This window comes from Nannobrachium achirus (assembly GCF_963921795.1).
Source record: "Nannobrachium achirus genome assembly, chromosome: 2".
Lineage (NCBI taxonomy): Eukaryota > Metazoa > Chordata > Actinopteri > Myctophiformes > Myctophidae > Nannobrachium > Nannobrachium achirus.
The window spans coordinates 73,898,853-73,923,842 of record NC_137811.1 but is presented as its reverse complement, the minus strand read 5'-3'; the positions used below and the strand labels follow the sequence as shown (position 1 = coordinate 73,923,842).

At 43.7% G+C, this 24,990-nt stretch overlaps 1 protein-coding gene across 1 annotated transcript; it reads left to right on the top strand.

Moving 5' to 3' along the window:
* Positions 1-511: 511 nt before the first annotated feature.
* Positions 512-23,882, top strand: LOC308300506 (uncharacterized protein; the record flags this gene model as incomplete). The annotated part of the gene is made up of 9 exons (XM_080744352.1): positions 512-555; positions 4,228-4,638; positions 7,002-7,164; positions 10,558-10,708; positions 11,619-11,831; positions 12,515-12,791; positions 14,571-14,888; positions 15,946-17,052; positions 23,832-23,882. The coding sequence occupies exons 2-9, from the start codon at positions 4,237-4,239 to the stop codon at positions 23,880-23,882; spliced, it is 2,682 nt and encodes an 893-aa protein (XP_080600478.1). The 5' UTR covers positions 512-555; positions 4,228-4,236.
* Between the last annotated feature and the right edge of the window lie 1,108 nt (positions 23,883-24,990).

The following is a 24,990-nucleotide window of genomic DNA, read 5'->3' as shown; positions in this document are numbered from 1 at the left end:
TAGATCGTGTTATATAAAGTGGTTCCTGTGGATCTCCTTTTAGTTGACCTTGTACCAGTAATGACAGCTAGATCATGTTATATAAAGTGGTTCCTGTGGATCTCCTTTTAGTTGACCTTGTACCAGTGATTTGTACTGTCATGAAACTGTACTTTTTTCCTATTGCAAACTTCTAATACTTCAATCAAACAATCAACCAACAGAACACAGTAGGCCTACTATGCAGTAGATATCATCAGAATTTCTTTTAAAAGAAAACTTTTATAAACAAAAACAACAATGCAAAATAAGAAGGTATTTACAAAGAAGGGTCAGGGGGGGGTCGGTTGTTAGGCTAGGTTTATTGTTACCAGTTTACTTATTATTACATGTTTATCTATATATTTCTATGTCATCATAACTACCCCCGCCCGGCCGCTAGGGCGGCGCTGTGCAGGCCCGCCTTGGGCCGGCAGTGCCTTCTTTCCCCCGGCTCTCCTCTGCGTTTTGTTTTGACACGGGGAGAGCAGCAGAAGCGGGGAAAAGCAGCAGACTGGTGTCTTTCCACGGTGGAATGTGAGTTAAAATGTCTTCTTAACGGCTTCTAACAGCCCTCTGCCTGCTGTGTGGGAGCCTAGCAGGCTGCACAGCAGCACGTAGGCTCTGTTGGGCTGTTTGTAACTGAATTTAAAACATAATATCACCTTGCTTTGTGAGTGTGTCCAACTGCCAAACACAATGAGGCAGTTAGGCTAGCAGCCATTGTGGTTTCACTCACTAAAAAGCAATACACCAGTCGTCTTTCTCGCACTTTGACATGTCAAGGTCTCCCCTTAACTCTGACAGTGTACCAAATGGAACCAAATGGGTACACTGTCAGAGTTACAAGCTTGTATGGGTCAATTTAGAACCCCCAAAATAAAGGGGGGTCCACCCTATGTTCCCCAGGTTCTATGTTCTCCACAGGTTTAATATGCATTCAATTCAATTCAATTCAAAGGAGCTTTATTGGCATTGCCAAAGCAAGTGTCAAAAGATTAAATAAAAACAGTTGAAAATGGGGAACATAATATATACAGTTGGAGGGGGTACAGCATTGTGTAAACAGAGCTATATAATTTGTCACTTTTTAAAAAAAATCACCAATTGCTTTGATTGAAGACTTTGAAGACTTTATTAGAAGTTTGCATAGGAAAAGGTACAGTTTCATGACGGTACAGTTCACTGGTACAAGGTCTACTAAAAGGAGATCCATGAAAAGACTAAGCTTATTTCCACAGGAAACCATTGAAGTATCTCATATAACATTGAATGGCAGACGGATAGACCACAGTACTATGCAGTAGATATAGTCAGGAAAAAAAGGGGAATTAAAAAAAAACTAAAAACATACAGTAGGTAAATACAAAGAAGGGGAGGGGAGGGTGGGGCTGGGCTATGTTTGTTTTTACCAGCTGCTGCCTGTAAGTGGTCAGGGCGATTTTAAAGGATGCTAGTGATCCACATTCCACACTCCTTTAAGGCCTTCGGTAAGGCGTTCCACATTTTTGTGGTATAGCAGAAGAACGAGTTTGATCCTTTCTTTGAGGTGACTCTGGGTTGACATGATCTGTTCTGATCTCTGGTGTTGTAATTACACTTTGACATGTCAAGGTCTCCCCTTAACTCTTGACAGTGTACAGGGTTCCATTGGGTTCACTGTCAGAGTTACAGACTTGTATGGGACAATTTAGAACCCCCTATGTTCCCCAGGTTCTATGTTCCCTAGCTCTGGTCCATCGCGTCTCCTCCCGGAGACGCTCTGACAGACCCGTCGGGAAATGGCTAGACTCGAGATTGTCGGCCCCTCCGAGCGCTCAACATCAGTCAAAATAAACTAAACTACTTCACTACTCACCAAACCAAAGGTAGTTTTGCGTTGTTGAAAGTCTATTCTCCGTGGTGGTAAACCTCTCAGCACCCCACCTACTCTGTAAAATACATTATTTTTGTCATGAAATTAAACGCACACACCTCAGGCCACCTAGCGGCCACCGCTGATTCAATGGTTCACAACCCGGAAATAAGCAGTGGTCGAGTTGGATGCACTTTATTTCATGCCAAAAATAATGTATTTTACAGAGTAGGTGGGGTGCTGAGGGGCTCACCACCACGGAGAATAGACTTTCAACAACGCAAAACTACCTTTGGTTTGGTGAGTAGTGAAACAGTTTTGTTTATTTTGACTGATGTTGAGCGCTCGGAGGGGCCGACAATCTCGAGTCTAGCCATTTCCCGACGGGTCTGTCAGAGCGTCTCCGGGAGGAGACGTGATGGACCAGAGCTATATGTTCCCCACAGTTTAATATTTGTATTTACCTACTGTATGTTTTTATTTTACCCTTTCTTTAATTGTTTTTAAAATGTTTTCCCTTTTTTTCCTGACTATATCTACTGCATAGTACTGTGTTCTATCCGTCTGTCTTTCAATTTCCTATGGAAATAAGCTTAGTCTTTTCTAGGATCTCCTTTTAGTAGACCTTGTACCAGTGAACTGTACCGTCATGAAACTGTACTTTTTCCTATGCAAACTTCTAATAAAGTCTTCAATCAATCAATGTTCCCCAGGTTCTATGTTCCCCACAGGTTAATAATATGCATTCACTGGCGTTAGTTTTACTGAGGTTAGGTTTAGGGTTAAGGTTAGGTTTAGGTGGTAATTGTGGAACATAGAACCTGGGGAACATAGGTACGGTCCCATTACCAAAGCAAGTGTCAACAGATAAAATAAAAACAGTTGAAAATGGGGAACATAATATATACAGTTGGAGGGGGTACAGCATTGTGTAAACAGAGCTATATAATTATGTCAAATTTTGTATCACCTTGCTTTATGTGTGTGTGTTTCTCCCTCTGCCAACACAATGAGGCTGTAGGCTAGCAGCCATTGTGGTTTCACCTGCATATGGGTTTCACTCACTAAAGCCCGTATCATAGTCTTTTCGAGTCTTTTTGAGCCATGAAACTACAACGTTACATCATTCCTCACGGTGGAGAGCTTTCCACCGCGAGTCCCAACACATCTCTCTGTTTTTACTATCAGACAGACAGGCTCTACACCCCGTTCACTGATTGGTCGACCTGAACCGGTCTAGACGGGGTAAAGGACTTCACCGTGGGCCGTGACTATGATGGCCTGCACTTATTTTTTGACTTGAGGTGGAAAGCTTTCCACCTCAAATTTGCGGTGGATAGCTCTCCACTGTACACTCTGATACGGGCTTAAGGCTCTACACAACCTACCTTTTTACCTTTCCCTTCCACTCCTTTGATCTGAAGCTGCGACCAGTCGTCAGATATTTAACTGAGTGTTGCACTTATTTGAGCTGTAATCAACAACACATCTACCGAATGCTTTGCTGCCATCCATGATCTATGATAGTATATATGTCTCCATTTGATTAGGCTGTTAAGTTCCCTTTATTTACCAGAGGCAGCGCCTGTACTTTGTTCCATGTCTGTGTTTCTCAAACATTTTACATGTCAAGGTTAAGGTTAACTCTGACAGTGTACAAATGGAACCAAATTTGGTTCCATTTGGTACACTGTCAGAGTTACAGACTTGTATGGGTCAATTTAGAACCCCCCATAATAAAGGAACCCACAAATTCAATTTCAGTTCAATTCAAATGAGCTTTGTTGGCAAGAGAAAACATAAGTTTACATTGCCAAAGCAAGTGTCAAAATATAATAGCTGTTGAAAATGGGGAACATAATAGTTGGAGGTGGTACAGCATTGTGTAAACAGAGCTGTGTCACAGTCACACTGTCGTTATGTACAGTATATACAGGGTATGAAGCTTTTATTTTTTCTCAATACAATAGTATACAAATAAAAGAGAAGAAAAAAAAATCTCAAGTTTAAAACGTGTTTAAAGGTAGCAGCTCTGTTTCATACTGTATGTGCAGTGCAGTGTCTCCCCTTAACTCTGACAGAATGGGTCCATTTGGTTCCATGTGTAGTGTGTACACTGTCAGAGTTACAGGCTTGTATGGGACAATTTAGACCCCCATAATAAAGAAACCCACAAAGTCAATTTCAGTTCAATTCAAAGGAGCTTTGTTGCTTTGTTGCCAATTTATTTCCAAGATGGCTGCTGTAGAGCCTGTTGCGTTGTCGGATCAATAAAGGCTTCTCTCTCTCTCTCTCTCTCTCTCTCTCTCTCTCTCTCTCTCTCTCTCTCACTCTCCCCCCCCCCCCCCCCCCAGCCTGTCACCATGGCGTCAGAAGAGTACACCATTGACATCCAGCTCACGGAGCTGGGCTTCCCCAACATGATGCTGGCGTCCTCGGACACCTCCTCCCCCCCCTCCTCCCCCAGCCCCCCTCCCCCTCCCCAGTCTGCCGACGAGGAGTCTCCCCGGGGCGGGGGGTCCTCCGCGGCTCCCCGGGGCGGGGGGTCCGCGGCGGAGCACCGGCCCATCCAGATCACCATGGTGCGCGGTGGCACCGCGGCCACGCGCGTCCTGTCACAGGCCGCCTCCATGGCTCCCTCGCAGCGAGGGGCCGCCGGTGGCGGCACCTCGATGACACGCCCCCTGCTGGGCAACGGCCTCGACCGCACGACCAAAGGGACCCCCGGGAACGGGAGCAGACCGGATCAGACGGCCAGCGCACAGGTACACTCACTGTTCACTATTTAACACATTCAGGGCCTAGGATTATTGAATGCTTTAACTATTGAAAAATAGCAGATATACAAGCTCACAGCGCGGCACCGAGTGCCGCGCTGCGAGCTTGTAGATCTGCTATTTTTGAAAAATTGTGTGCAAATCTTTGAATATATGTATTTTTCAAAGCGAACGTTTGTAACTAAAGTTTTGCTTCTGGGGGGGTCGCTGGAACTAGATATTTTGAGATGGGGGTCCGTGGACAAATAAATATAATTTTGGGGGTCCTTCACATGAAAAGGTTTGAGAACCACTGACATAGTAATCTCTCAAGAACAGATTAACTGAGCTCCATTTGACGATGGCTGGCCAGATTGCTGACATAGAAACATAGGTTTTTCAAAAAACCTTAGAAGGATTCAAAAGACACTTATAGAATCGGGTCAAAATTCTAATTCGGCAGGCGAGGCGGCAGACCCGCGGCTGCACGCGTCTGACGGCGCTGGTGTGGGTTAGTTCATCAAACATATAATTTTCCGAATGTCTGAGTGAGTGTCTGTCTGTCTGTCTGAAACAGCGTTTCTCCTCAGTGGCTGGAGCAATTGATCTGAAATCGCATCACCATTAGCATATGAACACACCTGACATAACTGTGAAGCCCGTTTGTCACTTTCACAAATCATATGCTGTATATTAGCATTTTTATGGTGTATCTACTATTCTGCATCTAGCATGAGGCATATCTATTCTGCATCTAGCATGAGGCAACATGTTTAACCAGCTCTGTGTGTGCGTGCGTGCGTGCGTGCGTGCGGGCGGGCGGGGAGGGGGGGAACACAGTGGCAGGCAGGCAGGCAGGCAGGCAGGCAGGCTGGGTGGGTGGGTGGGCGGGGAGGGGGGGAACACAGTATCTCTGTAGCCATTAAACGAAACGGGTATTTCTTACATTGATGCTCCTACATATTATCATGCAAGCACCAGAAAGTTACTTTCCATCCCTCATATACTGTGTGCACAGTGCACATCCCATAACCCACACACTGCACATCATTTCGGAGCTCATATCTTTGAACGGGTAAGGGCTAGTTGAAAATAATAAGGCCGTATGTTTTGCCGCGCCGCCTCCGCGTCCAGTGTGTGTTCCCCTTTACCTCTTCAGACTCCGCCTAAACCCATAGCACTTCCGTAGCACTCGCCTACCCTCAATGACCTTACATGAAAGATAGATAGCATTTTTATTTTAGGTTTTTATATTGAGCTCTTCACTGATTAGTTGCTTGGTATACCTACGTTATTTGTTCTAGATTGATATTTCTATGCATTTGATTTATTGATGTTGGTGCTTATTGTATTGTCGTATTTCCTAGCTTATTGTATTGATGTATTACCTTGCTTATTGTGAGTCGTTCTGGATTAAGAGCGTGCTAAATGCTTAAATCCCATCCCATCCCACAACCTTAATTAGAATCGCCCCGTGTGTGTGTGTGTGTTTCCATCTGTAACTCCACGTTCAGCAGTTGCTCAATTGTCTAAAAAACATAATACAAAAATCAATAACGCATGTACCTTGCCCAACATCAACTTTATCACCTTCAGATGTGTCTCTACTTCTCATAATCCCCAAATGTTTAAAATATTTTCCCAAATTTTGGCCTGTAGGCGGCTTTGTCCTGTGATGCGAATTACATCACAAATGGGCGTCACCAAGCAGCACACTCCCAGTCCGGGGGCACTTCCAGAGAGAGCAAAATCATAGTCTGTATGCTTCACACCAAGGGGGACTAACAGGCACACACACAAAGGTGCCAGGCCCCCGCAGGGGGCTGTAGGCTAGTTGTAATAAAAAAAACTAGGGCATTCACGAATAGTGATTTTTAGTATTCGAATTATTCGTCATCAAAGTATTCGAATAGTCAAATATTCGACAGGACTGGCCAAACTGTCAAATATTAAGTACAAGAGGCGAACATTGTGAAAATAGCAGATCTACATGCTCACAACGCCTCGCAACGCGAGGCATTGTGAGCATGTAGATCTGCTATTTTCTGGGGGGGTCCCCAGTTAAAATATGTTTATTTTGGGGGTCACGGCCTAAAAGGTTTTGAGAACCCCTGGTATAAAGCATTAAAGAATTAATCCACCAGCATTGACAACTCATTCGTATGACTTCCTATCTAGCCAAGCTTTATAAACTATATATTTTTTAAAGAGAAAACAATAAAAAAATAAAAATAAGCGAATATTCGACTTCGGTGAACAACGTCGAATAGTGACTTTGATATTCGAATATTTGGTGAATGCCCTATTTATTGGCAACCCTAACATGTTCCAATGTTCCATTCCAAACTCCGTTCCCTGACGGTGCCCCTCAGGCCTACGCAGCGGGCCGGGCGGGGGCCAGGGGTGGAGTAGAGGTGGAGCTGGAGGAGTCCGACTCTGACTCTGACGACAGCGAGGTGTCAGAGGTGGAGGAGGAAGAGGAGGAGGAGGAAGATGAAGAGGATGAGGAAGGAGAATCTTTAAACGTGGACATAGGTCTGTATGACTCCTCTATGAAGCTCTAAACAGAGAATAGAATCCATTTTCTGTTACTGCATCGTCTGTTTCTCGCCTCAAATATTTTTTAAAACATTCTTGAGAGTAACGTTTAGTTGTAAATGACGCTGTGTGTTTTTGTTTACATCTGACATGTTGGATACGTCATAAAAGACCCAGGTGCTCTGAGCTTTTGATTAGGCATCGGTCTGTTAGAGCAGGGGTTCCCAAACTTTTTTTTGTCTCAGGGCACACAACGCCTCGCATCGCGAGGCGTTGTGTGCTTGTAGATCGGCTGTTTTCACTAGTTTTGTGCGACAGTCTTGTATGATGAAGCAGGGCTTTAGTTTACCAAAAGACGTACACATTTGAAACTTTGAGATGCCCGACAATGACAATATTTTAGTGATTATGTTGCGAGGAAAATGTTGAGATAATAGCCATTTTGGTTAGAACTGACTGAAAATAACTTTGTACTTCAAGTTTAAAATGATACTAAATATATTTATTTAAGTGTCCAAATACATTCCAAATGTTACCAAATTATCTCGCGGCAGCCCTGGACTGCCGTTGCGGCACCCCAGGGTGCCCCGTCACCCCAGGGTGCCCCGTCACCCACTTTGAAAACCCCTGTGATATAGATAGAGTGGAGCGGTTGTCTGTTATCAAGAAATAACACGCCACTGATTTCAGCGATTGACTAATCAGAATCAAGCATTCAACCAAGCTGTGTAATAATGTGAGATAACAGTTTTTTTTTGTTTTACAAAATTCTTATCCCACGATTTTTGTAACCCATCTTTTTCACCCAGTGCCAGTTGTCCAATGTAATCCTGGGCTCTGCTCTCCCTCTGCCAACCTGGGGAGAGCAACTGACTGACCTCATGCAGTCCATCAAACATATAATTTTCCGAATGTCTGTCTGTCTGTCTGTCTGTCTGAGTGAGTGTCTGTCTGAGTGAGTGTCTGTCTGTCACAGCGTTTCTCCTCAGTGGCTGGAGCAATTGATCTGAAATCGCATCACCATTAGCATATGAACACACCTGACATAACTGTGAAGCCCGTTTGTCACTTTCACAAATCATATGCTGTATATTAGCATTTTTATGGTGTATCTACTATCTATTCTGCATCTAGCATGAGGCATATCTATTCTGCATCTAACATGAGGCAACATGTTTAACCAGCTCTGTGTGTGTGTGTGTGTGTGTGTGTGTGTGTGTGTGTGTGTGTGTGTGTGTGTGTGTGTGTGTGTGTGTGTGTGTGTGTGCGTGTGCGTGCGTGCGTGCGTGCGGGACACAGTATCTCTGTAGCCATTAAAAGAAACGGGTATTTCTTACATTGATGCTCATATTATCATGCAAGCACCAGTTAAAGTTACTTTCCATCCCTCATATGTGCACAGTGCACATCCCATAAACCACACACTGCACATCATTTCGGAGCTCATATCTTTGAACGGGTAAGGGCTAGTGTTAAAATAATTTACTTCTTCTACTTAAAGGGGAAGACCACCCATTTTCAATATTGAAATATGTCATTAATATACCTTAGAGGAGTTGTGAGGAAATATAAAAAAAGTTCCCCCTCTTCTGTGTTGCCTAGAACTGGAGGATTGCTTTTGGGGTTTGTATTGTAAAGTACAATGTGTGATGTCATCAAGTTGTAATTTTCAATACAAACCCCAAAATCAATCCTCCAGTTCTAGGCAACACAGAAGAGTGTGAACTTTTTTTCTATTTCCACACAACTCCTCTAAGGTATATTAATGACATATTTCAATATTGAAAATGGGTGGTCTTCCCCTTTAAGTTGCTATATTAGTTTAGATAGTTTAATTTGTTTTTTAATGTATTGTGTAAGATACACTGTAAAGATTTATTATCAGTTAAACCTGGAACAGCTAAAAACTATTTTCACTAGTGGTTCTCAAAGTGGGGTCCTGGGTCCTTGAGGGAGTTCCAGGGGGTCCCCAGATAAATGATAGTAAGGAACCAAATAGAACTTTATGGGTCTGTAACTCGGTGAACAAATGGAACCAAATGGACCTGTTCCATTTGTACTCTAGTATTTTAACATTTAATATAAATTGGGGTCCCAGTGATATAAATATACTGAAATGGGTGTCTGTAGCCTAGTGTATTTAGAAATCCTAGTTCTAAGTTCAAACATTAGCCAAATTGTAAAATAAATATAAGAAATAGGCAAACATTTTGAAAATAGCCGATCTACAAGCTCACAGCGCTCAAAAACATTGTATTGAGGACTCATAAAACTTTTCGGGGACCCATTTGAATGACCACCTGTGGGTCCCGGGACCCATTACATTGAAAACCTAGTAACATCACTGTAAGAGCAGCAACAACACTAGCATATCGTTGTTGTCGGGTGGTCGTTTTTAAAATTATAAATGCAAAACGAGCGGTTTTGGACATACAAGATTTTCACCCGACAACGACGATATCTGAACTGTCGCTGGAGTAGCGGGAACGCCACCGTCACCCCCTGCAATGTTGTGGCCCTCGGCTTGGTACCCTAGACATAATTCAATGTTGTGGCCCTCAGCTTGGTACCCTAGACATAATTCAATGTTGTGGCCCTCAGCTTGGTACCCTAGACATAATTCAATGTTGTGGCCCTCAGCTTGGTACCCTAGACATAATTCAATGTTGTGGCCCTCAGCTTGGTACCCTAGACATAATTCAATGTTGTGGCCCTCAGCTTGGTACCCTAGACATAATTCAATGTTGTGGCCCTCGGCTTGGTACCCTAGACATGATTCAATGTTGTGGCCCTCAGCTTGGTACCCTAGACATAATTCAATGTTGTGGCCCTCAGCTTGGTACCCTAGACATAATTCGGCCCATGGGGAAAACTAATTGGGTAACCCTGGTCTGTATGTTGACATAGAACCCAGACAATGAATAGTCTGAACAACCAGAGCTCACCTGGGCTGTTTCAGAATGGAGTGACCACACCCACTCGTGGTCCTATTTCATTAAGGACCTTTGAGCCAGCCTGTGTATATGAGTGTACTGATACTGATTGATTTGATCTGACAAACGTGGATCTGGCAACTAGTGGCAAGTGGAACCAGTGGAAGCAAGTCTACCAGTGAATGTTGGTGGGCGTGCAAGGCTCTACTGTCTAATTAATTTGTTGTGAACATTCATCATCATCGTCTATCGAGCACTGCTCATTACCGGTTACCGTTGCCATCTGCCGTAGCCGTCCATTGCTTAAGTTGCCTATTGTGTCTCTTGTCCTGTGTCCTCATTAGAGTCCTCATCAGGAGAGTACAGTGTGTTAACGTGTCTCTATGTCCTCATTAGAGTCCTCATCAGGAGAGTACAGTGTGTTAATGTGTCTCTATGTCCTCAAACTCCTCATTAGAGTCCACATCAGGAGAGTACCGCTGCAGTGTGTGTGAGCTGACCCTTCCATCCAGCATCAAGCTCCAGGAGCACATGAACCTTCACACCGGCACGCGGCCGTACTGCTGCGCCGAGTGTGGAAAACGCTTCTGTCAGATCTACAACTACAGGTGGAGAAAAACACACACCTCTGATCTCTGTGCAGCATCCATTGTTATCCCTGGATTTACCTCACAGGGTTCCCACGGTCATGAAACTCCTGGAAATATTTTGAAATTAGAAAAATATTTTTCCAGTACTGGAACAGTTTTGGAATTGATCAAGGGTCCTGGAAGGTCCTGGAAAAGTAGCTATGCATTGTCTTTGGTTATTGATTTTGTTAATACCTCTGAAATGACAAATTAAACATGGGCCAAATTGTCAAATATTAGAGGCAGAAATTGTGAAAATAGCAGATCTACATGCTCACAACGCCTCGCAACGCGAGGCGTTGTAAGCATGTCGCCACCAGTCACAGGCTGCTGATTTCATCATGACATTTGGACAGAAGAAAAAACTATTTGCATGCAAGTTATTCTTCTGCACTGTAAATGTACTCTTATTTACCTTTACTTTTCTAATTGGGCTTATTCTATTGCCATTTCTTGTGCCAAACAACCAAACTAAGCCTGCCTTGTTTAAAGGAGCTATAGTCAACTTTTTCTTGAAAAACGGATGCTAAAATAAAAATGACGATATGTGTTTCTATTCAAAATTTGACCACAAAAAGCGTAAAATAATGTTAAAATAATCATTTTGGCGATTGTCGGGCCAACACTTTGTTTACATCCTATTCTAACACTATCAAAGAATAGACTAGAATGTAAACAAAGTTTTGGTCTGACAATGGCCAAAATTATTATTTTATTATTATTTTACGCTTTTTGTGGTCATTTTTGAACAGAAACAAATATATGAAGCTTATTTTTTCATAAAATATTTTCGAAACATCATTTTTATTTTAGCATCCGTTTTTCAAGAAAAAGTTGACTATAGCTCCTTTAAATGTTCCATACAGCTAACGTGAAGCTTGTCTTGCAGACTCCACCTGCGTACGCACGCCCAGACCAGAGCCACCAAAGCCGTGGTCTGCCGGATCTGCCTGAAGGACTTTGACACGGAGGCCCAGCTGCAGTTCCACCTGACCCAGACCCACTTCGAGAAGGAGTTCTACGAGTGCGACCTGTGCAAGCGCATCTTCACCGACCTGCGGCTGTGTGAGCAGCACATGGAGTGGCACCAGCGCAGCGTCAGGTGAGACCAGCGATGGCAACAGTTCATCTAAAACACATGAATTGATTATTACATTGAATTAAACGATTATAATTAGTTTAATTATGTGAATGTTACAGGTATGGTGTGTGTAATATCAAATTTGAGCTTACCGTAATCTTTTAAATCATATTGAAAAGTCTTTCGGAGAGAAATGAGACTCCTTAATCGTGAGAATTTGTGCAAGTCTTTGAATATTTTTTTCTAAATCAGTGGTTCTCAAACTTTTTCATGTCAAGGACCCCCAAAATTACATGTATTTGGCCATGGACCCCCATCTCAACATATGTTGTTCAGGGACCGTCCCAGAAGCAAATAATCGAGTTACAAATCAAGTTACAAATCTTTAAAAAAGATGTATTGAAAGATTTGCAAAAAAAAAATCAAAATGTTTCAAAAATGGCAGATATACAAGCACTCAGTGCCGCGCTGTGAGCTTTTACAGTAGATCTGCTATTTTTCAATAGCTAAAGTATAAAATAAAATAATTCCAGGTCTTAATCAATTTATCGATCGATTAAGGTTATTAGAGTTCTCTAAACAGGCTTGAAAATTAAGTCCCGGCCCTAACTGGGTCGGGTTCGGGTAGAGTCGGGTTCAGGCAGAATTTGAAAACTCTAAAGGTTATCAATCAATGAACGAATCGACCGTTTGCGTCCCTACAGGTGCGACACGTGCGGGCGCACATTCCACAGCGACAAGTCGCTGCGGCGCCACCAGCGCCGCAAGCGCTGCCAGCGCTCCTACAACTGCACCGACTGTGCCCTCAAGTTCTCCCGCAAGAACGCCCTGCTCAAGCACAGCTTCACCCACCTGGGCCTGCTGCCCTACACCTGCGTCCGCTGCCAGAGGCACTTCCGCCTGGCCAAGCTCTACCGCCAGCACAAGTGTGAGCCGCAGAGCATCCACTGTGTGGCCTGCCTCAGAGTGTTCTTCAACCAGGTGAGTCTCAGAGCCTCAGAGTCTTCTTCAACCAGGTGAGTCTCAGAGTGTTCTTCAACCAGGTGAGTCTCAGAGTCTTCTTCAACCAGGTGAGTCTCAGGGTCTTCTTCAACCAGGTGAGTCTCAGAGTCTTCTTCAACCAGGTGAGTCTCAGAGTCTTCTTCAACCAGGTGAGTCTCAGAGTCTTCTTCAACCAGGTGAGTCTCAGAGCCTCCACTGTGTGGCCTGCCTCCGAGTCTTCTTCAACCAGGTGAGTCTCAGAGTGTTCTTCAACCAGGTGAGTCTCAGAGTCTTCTTCAACCAGGTGAGTCTCAGGGTCTTCTTCAACCAGGTGAGTCTCAGGGTCTTCTTCAACCAGGTGAGTCTCAGGGTCTTCTTCAACCAGGTGAGTCTCAGGGTCTTCTTCAACCAGGTGAGTCTCAGAGCATCCACTGTGTGGCCTGCCTCCGAGTCTTCTTCAACCAGGTGAGTCTCAGGGTCTTCTTCAACCAGGTGAGTCTCAGGGTCTTCTTCAACCAGGTGAGTCTCAGAGTCTTCTTCAACCAGGTGAGTCTCAGGGTCTTCTTCAACCAGGTGAGTCTCAGAGTCTTCTTCAACCAGGTGAGTCTCAGAGTCTTCTTCAACCAGGTGAGTCTCAGAGTCTTCTTCAACCAGGTGAGTCTCAGAGTCTTCTTCAACCAGGTGAGTCTCAGAGTCTTCTTCAACCAGGTGAGTCTCAGAGTCTCAGAGTCTTCTTCAACCAGGTGAGTCTCAGAGTCTTCTTCAACCAGGTGAGTCTCAGAGTCTCAGAGTCTTCTTCAACCAGGTGAGTCTCAGAGTCTTCTTCAACCAGGTGAGTCTCAGAGTCTTCTTCAACCAGGTGAGTCTCAGAGTCTCAGAGTCTTCTTCAACCAGGTGAGTCTCAGAGCATCCACTGTGTGGCCTGCCTCCGAGTCTTTTTCAACCAGGTGAGTCTCAGAGTCTTCTTCAACCAGGTGAGTCTCAGGGTCTTCTTCAACCAGGTGAGTCTCAGGGTCTTCTTCAACCAGGTGAGTCTCAGAGTCTTCTTCAACCAGGTGAGTCTCAGAGTCTTCTTCAACCAGGTGAGTCTCAGAGTCTCAGAGTCTTCTTCAACCAGGTGAGTCTCAGAGTCTTCTTCAACCAGGTGAGTCTCAGAGTCTTCTTCAACCAGGTGAGTCTCAGAGCATCCACTGTGTGGCCTGCCTCAGGGTCTTCTTCAACCAGGTGAGTCTCAGACAGTGTTGATTTCGTCGACTAAAAACTATGACGAAAAATGTTTGTCGACTGCGTTTTTTTCACTGACGAAAACGGACTAAAAACTAAGCTGCGATGACTAAAACTAAGACTAAGTATGTTTACAATTTCGTCAGCAAAATAAAAACTAGACTAAAATGTAGCGGAGGGACTGGTGGAGAAGAGTCATTTTATGTTTGGTTGCTCTCAGGTGTTGCGTGCTGAAAATAGCAGATCTATAAGCTCACAACGTGTCGCGTTGTGAGCTTGTAGATCGGCTATTTTCAGCCCGCAACCAAGTGTAAAATCTGTCATTACGATGCAATCAAGGCCTGCCAAAATACATTTCAGTTGACCAAATCAACTGTATAGTAGATTTAGTCGCCTAAAATCTCATGATACTTAGTCGACTAAAATTAGACTAAAACTAATACTTTTCCGGTGACTAAATTATGACTAAAACTAAAATGACATTTTATTCAAAAGACTATGACTTAAACTAAATCAAAATTTGCTGTCAAAAACAACACTCTTTGCCCACACCAGGTGGACTTCCAGAAGCACAAGAAGGACACAGGCTGCTGGGGCCACCAGGGCTCCAAGGGGGATGAGATCCGCTGCATGGAGTGTGGCCAGAGCTTCTCCAGCAAGGAGGAGCTGAAGAAGCACGCGGGCGTGCACCAGAGGCTGCTGTCCTGCGCCGAGTGCGGGAAGGGCTTCCACTCGGCCCTGCTGCTCATGTCCCACATGGGGGGCCACGCCGGACAGTCCCCCTGCCTCTGTCAGAGGTGTGGCCTGGGCTTCCCCCACCAGCAGGAGTACGACGGACACCTCAAGCACTGCGGGAGAGCCAGACCCCCCGTGGTGAGTCTAGGGGGGTCCAGGGGTTCCCAAACTTTTTTGTCTCATAGTCAGGGAATATTAATAAAAACCTGGGAATGCATTCCTTACCAAACACTTTCTTCACCAATGTGTTGGTAAAGGTGTCTTGTAACATATCTAACAAAGATTGAAATTCAACATCCCTAGGAAAATCTTTGACGGCTAGGGTAATTCTGTGTCTCATTCACTTACTATACACTATACACTGTACTATAAGGGGAAAAATGACTCCCAAAAAATCTGCTTTAAGTGGGATGTGGGGTCTAACTAGGTGTTTTTAATTATTCTGAATGCATTGCAAGCATTTGTTTTGCACGGAAAACATTCATTAGGCTAAAAACAGCCCATAAAAATGATGGTTTAGTGATGAGTCATCATCACTTTTCACAGTGGTATGGGGGTCCATTTTTAGCCCAAGGAATGTTTTGCGTGCAAAACAAATGCTTGCAATGGATTCAGAATAATCATTACAATGCCATCAAGGCCTGTAAAAATACATTTTTAAAACAAAAGCTTTTCAGGTGACTAAATTATGACTACAACTAAATGACATTTTATTCAAAAGACTATGACTAAAACTAAATCAGAATTTGCTGTCAAAAACAACACTGATTCCAAAGTCCCCTCAGGTACATGTTTTGGGGGGTGTGGGTAGATCATGTTGAGCTGGTCGTTTTAAAAGTAGCTCTCACTTTTAAACTATGAACCCTTGATGTCTCGCCTGGCCTACGATTCCCACCATTTTCAAATCGTCACCTTATTATTAGACTAATTTCAGGAGAAAAAAAAAGAAAAAAACTATATATTTCTTAATCATTTCACCCAAAACGTAAAAAAATAATTATGTTAATGTAAAAATAACGTTGCAGCTGTTGTCCCGATTATGAGGTTTCTGTCGTTGGAACGTTATGAATAAAAAAAATATATACATTTCTGCCTGGCTTTTAGGCTTTGTAAAACAAAATGTGCACAGTCAGGGGCAGATATGGCAAAAAATATATATATATTAAAAATGTTTCTTGTAATGCATTTCTTCCAGGGGAAACGACCGCCCGCCTCGAAGACTGCTGCTCCTCCAGCTAAGAAGCCCCGGCCTGGGGGTCTCATGTTTCCCGGGGCTGGGGGGGTCATGGTTCCCGGGGCTGGGGGTCTCATGGTTCCCGGGGCAGGGGGGGTCATGGTTCCCCGGGCTGGGGGGGTCATGGTTCCCGGGGCTGGGGGGGTCATGGTTCCCGCCGGGGTTGGGGGGGTCATGGTTCCCGGGGCTGGGGGGCTCATGGTCAATAACTCCCACGTCTCAGTGAAACCCCCCGTGGGTCCCGTCGCCCCCGCCGCGGCCAAACCCCCCTCGGTCAACCTGGCGCTCAGTGTGACCCCCGGCGTCTCCAACGGTCCCACCGCCCTCAGACTGGACTCCTGCACGCCCCCGGGCAGCGGGGGGGGCGGGGCGGTGGGCAGCGGCCCGGGCGGCGGCGCGGCCTCGGGCGTCTGGCAGATCGCCCTGGACAAGAAGCCTCCGCCCGGCGCCAACCTGGTGCTGTTCGTCCCCGTGGCCTCGCCGCTGGCCAACGGCCTGGCGGGCCTCAACCAGAACCAGAACCAGAACCAGAACCAGAACCAGCCCATCACGCTGCTGCAGCCGCACCAGCTCTCCGCCGCGCTCCAGGCGGCCGCCGCCGCTGCTGCCGCGGGGGGCGGGGGTGCCGACGTGGCCGCGGCGCTGCACAAAGCTACCTCTCTGTTCCCGGGCCTGTCCCGGCTGTCCAACGCCGTCATGACGCATCTGCAGGTCGGCGGCCCGCCGGGTTCGTCGGGCGCGGCGCAGCGGCCGGACGACCCCGCCGACATGATGCCGCTGGACTTGTCTAAGAAGAAGAAAACGGCCCCGGTGGAGGAGGAGTCCACCTCTTCTCCGGTGGTGCAGTCCATCTGTTCTCTGGCCCCTCGGCCGGCTGTGAAGAGAGAACCGGAGAGTCCAGAAGAACTGGCGGCGGCCGACGAAGGCGAAGGAACATCGCAGTGCACTGACAGTAAGCAGCAGCAGCAGCTGGAGGTTAAGAGGGAAGCACAGCTAGCCGGGGTGAGAGCAGACGGAGGAGGAGGTGGGGATGATGAGCCTCTGGAAGTGAAGTCTGAGGTCGTTACGGTTGGAGAAACTAAAGCCCAGTTAGATACTGCTGCTGCTGCTCAATCTAAAGCTGAACCAGATACTGCCGATGACGATGAATTAACCATTGATCTAGATACTAGCGGTGAATTATCAATAGATCTAGACACTGCTGATGGGGAATTAACGGCTGATCTAGACTCTACCGGTGGTGAATTAACCATTGATCTAGATACGACTGGTGAGTCTAAAGGTGATCTGGAGTCTGCTGTTGAATCCAAAGTGGATCTAGATGCTACCGCTGGTGAATTAACCATTGATCTAGATTCTAGCGGTGGTGAATTAACGGTTGATCTAGATACAACTGCTGAATCTACTGGTCAATCTAAAGCTGATCTAGATACTGCTGATAATGATGCATTAATGATTGATCTAGATACAACTGGTGAATCTAAAGGTGATCTAGATACAACTGGTGAATCTAAAGGTGATCTAGATACAACTGGTGAATCTACTGGTCAGTCTAAAGCTGATCTAGATACTGCTGATGATGATGATGCATTAATGATTGATCTAGATACAACTGGTGAATCTAAATGTGATCTAGACACTACTAGTGAAGATAAAGCAGATCTAGATACTGATAATGGTGAATTAACAGTTGGTCTAGATACTGTTGACCAAACGACAGCTGACCTAGACACTGCTGTTGATCAAACTACAGCTGACCTAGACACTGCTGTTGATGAAACTCTAGCTGGTCTAGATACTGTTGGTGTTGAATCTAAAGCTGAGTTAGACACTGCTGGTGAATCTAACGGTGATCTGGATTCTGCTGTTGATTCCAAAGCGGATACAGATACTGCTGGTCAAACTACAGCTGATCTAGACTCTACCGGTGGTGAATTAACAGTTGGTCTAGATACTACTGGTGAATCTAAAGGTGATCTAGATACTACTGGTGAATCTAAAGGTGATCTAGAGTCTGCTGTTGAATCAAAAGGGGATCTAGATACTGCTGGCGGTGAATTAACAGTTGCTCTAGATACTGCTGGTCAAACTACAGCTGATGTAGATACTGTTGAGGAAACGACAGCTGATCTAGATACTGTTGTTGATGAAACTACAGCTGAACTAGATACTGTTGTTGATGAAACTACAGCTGAACCAGGGGTAGACGACGAGGTGGGCGACGTAAAGAAAGAGCCTGAGACTCCGTCGTGACGTTGACGTGGATCCGTCAGGGCCTTGAGAGCGAGATGGAAACGTATTTATGTAGCGCGTTGAAGAGAGAGAGAGAGATATGTACACGACCGAGGACTCGCAGATGGCTCTGACGTCTCTAAGGTGATTTATACTTTTATACTTGGGGAGAAACGGACGATTTACAAGCTCTCAGTAAAGAGAGCTTGTAAAGCGAGTGTTTCCAGCGAGTGTAAATCATGCGTGAGGTTAGTTAGTAGCTGACACACTTCTATGCAGCTTGGACATTTACTGTACTTTAAAAAACGATAAGAGGAATATATAGCCTAGATAGAGAGCCTGTCCTTTATCTGTTGTTTGTAATGTTTTATGTTAGTTTAGCTTCAGAGAGACGGGGGGGTCCAGACGTATTGATAGGAGGCATGTCGTTAACCTAACGACCTAACAACCTGGCGGTTGCTGTGTGGACGTGGCGGTCGTGGTCAGATTCCAGGTTACTGGCTTTAGATTTTTTTTGGTGGTTTTGAGGTGGAGCACATTCCTACACAGTCAAATCTTTAGCGTCGATTTAGCTCCGAAAGAGTGGAACAAACAGAACCAAATGGACCCCGTACTATAAGGATCTCTATAAGTACAGTACAGTACAGTACAGATTATCATTCTGTACGGTGTCTATACAGATCAATCTCAGAAAAGTAGAATACTTTATGAAACTTTCTTATATTTCTTGAGACTTTCATATATACTTTTTTTGTTAATATTTTGAATTTTTATGGCATACAACTCATGAGTCATGAATATCAAAAGTCTATCTCAAAATATTACAATATTATACAAGACCACTTAAAACAAGGATTTATAATAGATAAATGTCAACCTTCTGAAGTCAGAGTTGCTTGAAGTCCAGTGGGAAGTTTCCAAAGCTTTTTTTTTTTTAACAAAATATTCTAATTTTCTGAGATTGCTCCGTGGAGCTGGAAATGGTGCATTGATGTTGTTTACGAGGCGTCTGCCTTGCCAAAGGAGACGTGACACTGACCTGCACTGACCTCTTCCAGGGTTGTAGATGGAGGGGAAGCCTTTAGCGCGAGTCCACTCAACTACTGTGAAAAACAAACAAAAAACCCTCTCTCCCTCCTGAGATCATCATAGAGGACAGATAATCAACGTCTAATAGTGGAAGGACAAGTTGATGGAGTCTGGAACAGTTACTGAGATGTCTGAACGGGTGGAGGTTGTCGGGTGGAGGTTGTAGGAGTAGTTAAACTTAAGAGTACAAAAGACAAAATAATCTCTAGTCCATTCGCCAAAGTCCATTTTCAGGTCCATTTGGTTCCATTTTGTACACTTATTGGAGTTTAAATCAACGCTGAAGTTATTTTCTTTCTTACCGTATATTACGAAACACTTGTGAGCGTATGAAGGGGTCTTAAGTATGAAAAGCAAAGTACGCTAGCAAACACTGCTGACCAGATGAGAAAAAAAACGAATTAAAGTCTTTATTTTGTTTTCTTTGCGTTCCGAATTTTCTGTTTTGGTTTTTGGCTCTGCCGGCGTTAAACCTCTTCAAGGAGATGTATTTAGTCTGTGAGATCTGTTAAAGGGCTCGTTTTGTGAACATTTTGGAGCATCTTGGACGTGGAATATTTACGCTACGCTAGCACTGTGGTTCTCAACCTGTGGGTCGGGACCCCCAGGAGGGTCCCCAGATGATTAACTTACAACTTACAAACATAACGTTTAAGTGTATAGAGGGTTTCTGCACATTTCTAAAGTGACAATTTTAATACCTCTAAAATGACAAATTAAACATTGGCGATTGGCCACACTGTCAAATATTGGAGGCGGAAATTGTGAAAATAGCCGATCTACATGCGCACAATGAGTCGCAACACGAGGTGTTGTGGGCATGTAGATCTGCTATTTTCACAAAAGAAACGTGTTATACAAAATGTAATGCCTCAACTCTTGGTGCTCGTCAAGGTGGGGCATAAAATGTGATTATTTTGGGGGTCGCTGCCTGAAAAGGTTGAGGACCACTGCTCTAGTTTACATGATACTCCACCAGTCCTTTACAGAAAATACAGAAGTTTATTACACAGCCTAGTGCTTTACACAGTGACATTTAAAGTGTGCAGGGAATTGTTTTTACATTACAAACACACTCTTTAATAACATTCCGTTCCCGTTCAATGTAATACTTTTGCACAATATTAACTGCTGGCAGTGGCTCAGCTATTGGAAAGCGACATAATTTTTTACTGAAAGCTATTTTTTTTATCCCCCCCCCCTCTTCCCCACACTTCGAGAAACTCCCAAAACAAATATGAAAGTGTTATTCTTTTTCATGAAACGTTTTAATTTATATGGGTTGAATAGCAAAGTAATAGTTATGTATACACTAGTACATTGACTCAACCTGTGGTATTTTTCTTTAAAAATTAGTTTTCAATGTGACTCTGATAAATAGGAATACTTGTGTTGAGAACGAAGGTTGAGGTGAGAACCACTTGCATATGACACACAATCACAGACCCTGGTTCACTGCCCGGCTAGAGGGGCAGTAGTCTCACGTAGCCAGACAAGTATCCCCCAATCTCCGAATGCTATATCGAGTCTGAAACAGCTCCTGAACGGCGAGTATCAGAAATAGTCACTGCTGCACTGAACTGTAGTCCCACTGGAAACATAACAGAAGCACACTAGCACAGACAGTCATTATAATGAACTGTAGTCCCATTGGAAACATAACAGAAACACCCTAGCACAGACAGTCATTCTAATGAACTGTAGTCGCATTGGAAACATAACAGAAACACCCTAGCACAGACAGTCATTATAATGAACTCTAGTCCCATTGGAAACATAACAGAAACACACTAGCACAGACAGAGTCATAATAATGAACTGTAGTCCCATTGGAAACATAACAGAAACACACTCGCACAGACAGTCATTCGAGTGGCATATTCTTGTTTTATGCGTGTATAGTTTAAGAAAACATCATGGACCAACAACACCAGAGAAAGACGAAATAACGCACCCAAAAGATATTGAAAGAAGACATAACGCTTCCAGTAGGACTTGTTATTGCTACTGCACCAAGGGAGCGGGTGCGTCACATCCTACTCATGATCAGACTTCCGTTGCTCCAGACTGTATGACGCCGGAGCATTGGCAAATTGTGGGAGGCAACAGTCTGGCCACGCCAGACTAGACGGGCAGTGAACCATTGTCTGGTCTGATGCCCGGGCAGGGAACCAGACTCAGGGCATCGGTGTCCAAGCGGTTCAGTATTCACACTAACGGGTCCTGGGGCAAGCTTTCGAGTCTTGAGCTAAAATGTTTGGGAACCACTGCTCTAAATGACTTGTAATACTAATTAATACATTCTAATTTGACAAAACAAAACCATGGGAGTTTTAAATGCAGACTGACTTTTGAGGAATTCCCCTACAAACCTCTGCAATTGGAAAAACTGTGCCCCCTGGTGGCGATGAGGCTCTATGGCCAGCTCGGAAGCAATATTAGTTCTCCCTGAATCCATAATGGAAAAGAAAAAGGTAAAAAAAAATTTGTCTGAGCTTATTTTACTCAATAATCTGGACCATTATTATACATACTGTATGTACATTTGTATGGTAACTTATTTTGATGTTATATGGAGTTAAAATATCACTTGAATGTAGTTTTTAGTTTTCAGTAATGCTGCTGAACTCTTTCGTTTGTTTTTTCTGTTTGTTTTTCCAAGTAAAAAAGAGCATAAATGTATGATGATGATGTTGTAATAATCAGGGGTTGTAAAATACTTTCTTTAAACCCATTCAGAACAGGTACACATTGTGTATCATTATTTTATGCTTTAACTATTGAAAAAGAGCAGATATACAAGCTCACAGCGCGGCACCGAGTGCCGCGCTGCGAGCTTGTAGATCTGCTATTTTTGAAAAATCGTGAACATTTGAATTTTGACCCGATTCTATAAGTGTCTTTTGAATCCTTCTAAGGTTTTTTTGGAAAACCCTATGTTTCTATGTCAGCAATCTGGCCAGCCATCGTCAAAGAAAAGGTCCTTAACTGGAGCTCAGTTAGTCTGTTCTTGAGAGACTACTATGTCAGTGGTTCTCAAACCTTTTCATGTGAAGGACCCCCAAAATGATATGTATTTGGCCATGGACCCGCATCTCAAAATATCTAGTTCCAGGGACCACCCCCAGAAGCAAAATTTGAGTTACAAACGTTCGCTTTGAAAATACATATATTCAAAGATTTGCACACATTTTCACGACTTTTTCAAAAATAGCAGATCTACAAGCTCGCAGCGCGGCACTCGGTGCTGTCTGCTGTTTTTCACTGGTTAAAGCATTCAATAATTCTAGGCCTAAATGGGTTAACTGTCCCAGAGGGTTTGCACATCGCACCTCGGTACCTTTCATGGGTGGAGTAATAAGTGTGCGTGTGCGCGAGCTTGTGAGTGAGTGAGAGAAAATGTGTGTATTCTTTATTGGGAGAGGTTTGTGTGTTTTCTTTTTCTTTTAATTGTCGTTATTTCCGTGTAAATGTGTGATCTGTTGAGATGATCAGTTGCTTTACAGTTTGTCAACCTTTATGATAAGATGCTGTTTTGCAGGAAAATAAAACCCTTCTGAGTTGAATATGTATTTACATTTTTCTAAAAGGATGCAAATAAAGAATTTTTACAACGTGGCTTTGTGATTCGTGTTTATTTGAGAATGATCTATAACAGGGGTCTTCAACGTTGTCAGTCCAAGGACCCCTTTAATAGTTGAGAGAGCGCGATGAAGCAGGGACCCCCACAACCTTTTTGTAGATTCCATATAGTTTCATCGTTTGACAGCACAATCATCAGTGTATTTTAGATTCATGTCAATTTGTTTTTTCAGGTATTTAACAACTTGAGCCGTCAATACTTAATAAACTTGACCTTTCACTCTGTACTTGGTCTGCTCTTTTTCTCTACAGTCTATACCAAACGTCTATGCTGAAAATAGCCGATCTACAAGCTCACAACGCCTCGCTGTAAGCTTGTAGATCTGCTATTTTTGGCTAAAGTTCTCAGAATATGGATGAAGGGTTCAAGTTGTTATTATAAAAAAGGAGAAAAGAAAATCTATCACACAAAGATTTGGAGGACCCCCTGTGGTAACTCTGAGGACCCCCTAGGGGTCCAGGACCCCCTGTTGAAGACCCCTGATCTATAAGAGTTATACTGCAGCATGTGACGTGTGTGTGGGTGGTTTTTGACATGTTAGTCAATGTATAGATATATTACTTGACTACTCCTGCTGAAGCTGTCAAATCTGTACATATTTTTTTTAAATAATTCGGTATTCAAACATACATGGTTTTTAAAAGGCTTAAGTACATAAAGTACTTTTTTAATATCGATGCATTGCTATATTCATATTGAAATCTAGGCAAATATAAATAATAGGTAAGGTGAATTTGGTTAAACATTGGGTTTTCTGATTATTTGCTCACGTTTGAAATGTATTTAATGATTATTATTATTTACAGTTTCAGTTCCCAAAAATATTTTATTTTCTGATCAATAGGACTTTATTATTTTGATCTCTTTCTTATTTCCCTTCCAGGCTGCACTGACCTTGCGTCACCAGGCTTTCTCGGGGGAAAAGACCTTGTAGTCCAAACCTCCCGTATCGAACCTTAAAAAAAAAAGGACTACAAATAGTGTCACGTGGGCGGCAGCAAGCCCCGGAAATACATGTTTTTCCCCCGCTACGTCACGTCATATTTAGTAGAGGATTATTAATGTAGCGTCCGAGACGGCGGTGTATTATAACGCTGGAATATGGAGGATCCTCATCAGTGCATTATGACCGTTAACATCTCTAATAACCGTTAACATCTCTAATAACCGTTAACATCTGGCTGTTGTGTGACATGTTGTACAGCGTTGACTCGCAGGAGGAATGCAGCTGTTAATCTGCATTGTTTTATGACTCCATGGACAAAGACAAGCGCCTGGAAAGTGTAAGTACTGTAAACTGTAGGCCTGCTTTACATTGCGTTAGAGAGTCAAACTGAATGTTTTGGATTAATGTAACAGCTGCCTCTCTCTCTCTCTCTCTCTCTCTCTCTCTCTCTCTCTCTCTCTCTCTGCACCCTCAACCACAACGGCCAAACAATATATTTAAAGGAATCTGGAACTTATTTTGATTGATTGATGGATTGATGTATTGATTGATTGAAGAGACGTTTGCATAGGAAAAGCTACATGACAGTACAGTTGTAACTCATTTTACAACACAGTTCACTCAGGGGCGTCAATTGGGTATGGCAGGGGTATGCAGCTGCCATACCCTGGGTCCAGGGGGGGAAATAAAAGTTACTTTTAAATATAAATCCATGAATGTCTCTTTGTCTATCTGTGCTGGTTATTATGTTGTTAAATTAGAGTAAAATAACTACAAATGCAAATTTTTATTCATCTTGACAAAAGTTATATTCCCAGGTTCCGCAGGTCAGCTCTATAGATGCAATGCATTTATTGTTAATTGTGGCTACGTTTACTAACATGCCAAGTTTAGCTGCACTTGAACAACCGTTCCAGGATGCCATATCCAGCCCAAGAAACCGTAGAAACAGGAAAAAAAGAAAATGTACTTCTCAAAATAAACGAATCATGCCTGTTGATAAGGTATGGCAACATGACTGGTGTCTTCTTCGCGCGTGTTCAAGACACCAGTCATGTTGCCATACCTTAGCTTTTTCTGATCTGACGCCACTGAG